General features: G+C 48.7%; 1 protein-coding gene across 1 annotated transcript; it reads right to left on the minus strand.

Moving 5' to 3' along the window:
- Positions 1-3,086: 3,086 nt before the first annotated feature.
- On the minus strand, positions 3,087-3,503 carry PIRT (phosphoinositide interacting regulator of transient receptor potential channels). The gene has a single exon (XM_026075777.1). It carries the CDS (start codon positions 3,483-3,485, stop codon positions 3,087-3,089), a length of 399 nt encoding a protein of 132 aa, XP_025931562.1. The 5' UTR covers positions 3,486-3,503.
- Positions 3,504-3,808: the final 305 nt, after the last annotated feature.

Genomic DNA, 3,808 nt, shown 5'->3' on the forward strand with positions numbered 1-3,808 from the left:
AGAGCCCAAACAGACCCCTTCAGTGCCAGCCCCACTCTTCTCCTCTCACTGTCTGAAGCGAACCCACTCTGGTTGGTGTCCCCTGGTTGCTGCACCATGATGTATCCCACACAACTCATAACACAACTTCCCTCTCTGGCAGCAGGTAGCCCGGAGAAAGGGGTAGTAACTCCACAAGATGGTGTGGAACAACACATGTGAGACTAGAGCAGGAAGATAAAAGTCCCTTGGGAATTTTTTGCTTTATTTAAATGTTTTTGATATAAATGACCAGTCTGGAACCCCACTAAGTTCTTGGTCTCAGTGACTTCTTATCACATTACATTTCACTGACTGTCTCCTTGTCCTTGGTCATGAGGCATGGAGAACAGGACCTCCTGTTTCTTCTCTCTGGGCCGTTTGATACTTCAAGTGCTCATATCACATCCCTTCAGAGAGCAAGCCCAGGCTGAGCAGTCTTGTGCCACAGCAGAACTGTCTGCAGCAATCAACATTTTCAGTTGCCTTTTCCAGACTTTGCAGCTTTAGGACTCCTGTTTGTGATCAGGTGAGCAGTTCTCCATGCTGAAGCCAGTTCATGTTATTTCATGTTAATCTGTAATTTCTCCCTCACAAGTCCTGATGTTTTGTCTGCTCTTTGGACTGCAGCTATGCCTTGAGCAGAAGCTTTAGGTGAGCTTTCTCTGCCCTTTGCAGCTAGATCAATAGAGACTTCTGCCTAGTGCCAAGTCAGGATTAAAAAAGCAAGCAAAGTACTGAGTGGCACGATGAATGGATAAAGAACAAATGGAGGTTTACTGGATCCAGTGCCAGATCACATGCCTTGTACACCCCATTCACAAGCCTGACACCAGCTGGCGAGGGACACWCACATCTCTGCACAGCTCAGGAAGTAAAACTCAGGGCCAGGCTAAGCCTAGAGCAAAGGAACATGCGTTGCTCAAGTACTTGTAATCCAGCTGCTGTGTGTCAGCTGCCAATCCGAGTGTCTGCTGGCAGGCTGAGAGCTGCCTCCTCAGACTCTCTGAGCAGTGGCGAAGGGGATATCCAGGTGCACGGGACAGTATGTCCCTGATCACGCACTGTTTGGAGCCTGGCAGCAGTGATTAGGTGAGCCKGAGCCCCCTTGCTTATCTTGTTAGCCAACTTTCTTGGGACTGCGGCAGCACAAATGGTTCCACTTGAAGGCAGAGATGCTGCTGTGGCACCAATTTCAGTTATGTGGCACCGATTTCAGTTATAAGGGAGTTCAGCCAGAGATGGCCAAGAGGAGGTTAAATATTTCATCACAGGGAATCAGCTCTTGGTCCTGAATACAGTCACCACAGTGACGGCTTCATGATCCTTGACTACCCTGAACGTGTCTCCATTTTAACTGACCCCGAGCTCCTACCTGCCTGGAGCAGCAGGCCCAGTTATCTTCCACTGTTGCTGTGTCACCTGAAGTTATCCAGAGCTCCAGCATCCCCCGTTGTTGTCTTTACCCACACTGAAACCCCTGCTAGATGACACGTGTGAAATTATCAAAACTTGTTGCAGACTGTGTTGATGCCCAGGATCCTCAGTCAGTGCAGAATACTGTAGAGTCTCTGCTCCTCTTCTCTACCTTATCTTCCTTGGACTTCATGCCCAGGTAACCACCAGCTCAGGAAGCTCCCACTGTCTTAATGGGCCTGATCCATGGGCGCAGGTGGGAGTGCTCCTTGGAGATGGGACAGTAGGCACCAGTTGAGCTTTGCTCCCAGGATTGGAAGGTTTGAAAGGATCATTACAGCCTGTTGCACAAGGATGTTGCAGAGCCTGAAAGTACAAACTGGGAGGTCTAACCAGTTGTACAAACTTGCTGAGGGGCTGCTGTGGGTTCAAGACTGGATCAGCACTACTGAAAAATCAGACTCTTATCAGTGCCTGAATCCAGAACAGGAGCTGGATGCTGAAGGCCCATTTATATGAATCCAGGTTTTGCTATCCAGCCCTGCGATGAGTTCTGCAGATTGGGCATTTGTATTTCAAATTTGTCTTTTAAAGTAAATCACGTCTGCTGAAAATAAAAAATAAAAGCAAAAATATGTGGGGAGTATTCTTGCTTTCCTTGGTAAATTGCCTCAGGGCACACATTTATTAAAGGCAGAAATGGAGAGTATTGGAGATAAAGAGCCTGTCTCACTTGCATGTGGTCCAGTTCTGGTTTTGTGAAATGGCTGATAGCTCAGGTTTGTGGTTGGCTCTGGTAGAAAACGTCAACACACATGGAGAGATGCTGCAAAACAACTTTGCCCCTGCAGGCCTTGAGGAACAGCCTTTCTTAAACACCTTCTGCCCTGGGGATCAAAAAAATGCTGTTTGTGCTGCTGCTCCTTGCCTTGACTCTGTAAAGGAATAAATACACACCACCGCTCCACCATGAGCACCAGTTTATAGCCATGTCTCAGCCAGCCATCTTTACAGACCAACAACAGGAAGGTCCTGGCCATGGGCTTCATGTCCGAACTTCCTAATCTTTGGTGATGTGTGTTCCTCATTCTGGTGGCCTCTCCTGATACAAAGTGGTCTGGAACTGTGCTGTCCTGCTTCCCGTCTCAAGTGACCCTGGGCAAACCATATCTGGCCTCCCATTTTCCAGGTGTGAACTGCTGTYTGCAGTCAATAATGTTCAGACCAGGATTTATCCATGCTCCGTAGCTGATAGGTTCCCCTCTGAGAGCTATTCCCCCAGCGAATAGGACCTTCTCTGCTGACACATCTTGCAGAAGCTACTAGGTGGARACAGGCTTAGCTTTGTTTTTCCCAATACATAATGTAGGGCTGATTACTKTACATGATGGCAATGCAGAGAGCTTGGACCTTCCTTGCTGGGTTCAGCTGGAAAACTTGGCTCTCTTTTTCTGGGATTCCTGGGTAAAACACAAAGTTCACTTTCACGCTGGATACTGGCACAGTGTGTTCACCTATAGGGAAGAGACTGTCTGGGTTGAATTCCTCTAGGAGAGTACAAGAGCACTTCTTTTTTTTTTTTTTTTTAATGACTAGTCAACACAGGTGGGTAGAGGGGAGGGGAGCATTCCCAGAAAGGCCCTGCACTGCCCTCAGCGGTTAAAGAAGAAAGACTTGAGGGTCTGCAGAAACTGTGACTTCTGTCTCTGCTTCTGCTTCTTCCGAATGATCGGGATCCAGACAAGGCCACAAACAAGGAGCATCAGTCCCATGGACAGCAAAGCTGGGCCACACATTTTGTAAACGTTTTTGTTCTTGATTTGGATGCAAGACAGGCTGGTGATAACCACCCCAAAGAGGAACACAGCTGCTCCGACAGACACGACGATGATGGGCTTGTGGTATATGTCCCACTTGCTTCTGGATTCGCTGGTCCAGACAGACTCGCTCCGAGAGCTGATGCACAGGGTGCTGGCCGTGTTACTAGGCAGCAGCTCCTTGGACTGGGGTGACTTCTCACTGCCATCAGGGCTTTTTGGGGGGATTTCCATGGTGACAGGATCTGAGGAGGAGACCTGAGAAGGACGAAAGAGAAAGAACAGAGCAAGGCTATTACTGGATGGACAGATTAGGTGTTCTCCATTTTGTTGATTAATCAGTGCATGCACCCTGGCCACTCCAAATGAAGGTGAAGAAGGGTTTGTGGGTCACTTCAGGGAGAGAAGAGCAGCACACCTATGWGAGCAATGAAATTTAGGACCTGTTCCCGCTGGTAGGCAGGCACTGAGGAGGCCTGTAGGAGTCTCATTGCCCCTCTCCATGGGCCCCAGGACAGGTTGTGCGCTGTCCAGTTCACCAGCTTCCAACTCCCACA

This window comes from Apteryx rowi, unplaced genomic scaffold, assembly GCF_003343035.1.
Source record: "Apteryx rowi isolate R43461 unplaced genomic scaffold, aptRow1 scaffold_41, whole genome shotgun sequence".
NCBI lineage: Eukaryota > Metazoa > Chordata > Aves > Apterygiformes > Apterygidae > Apteryx > Apteryx rowi.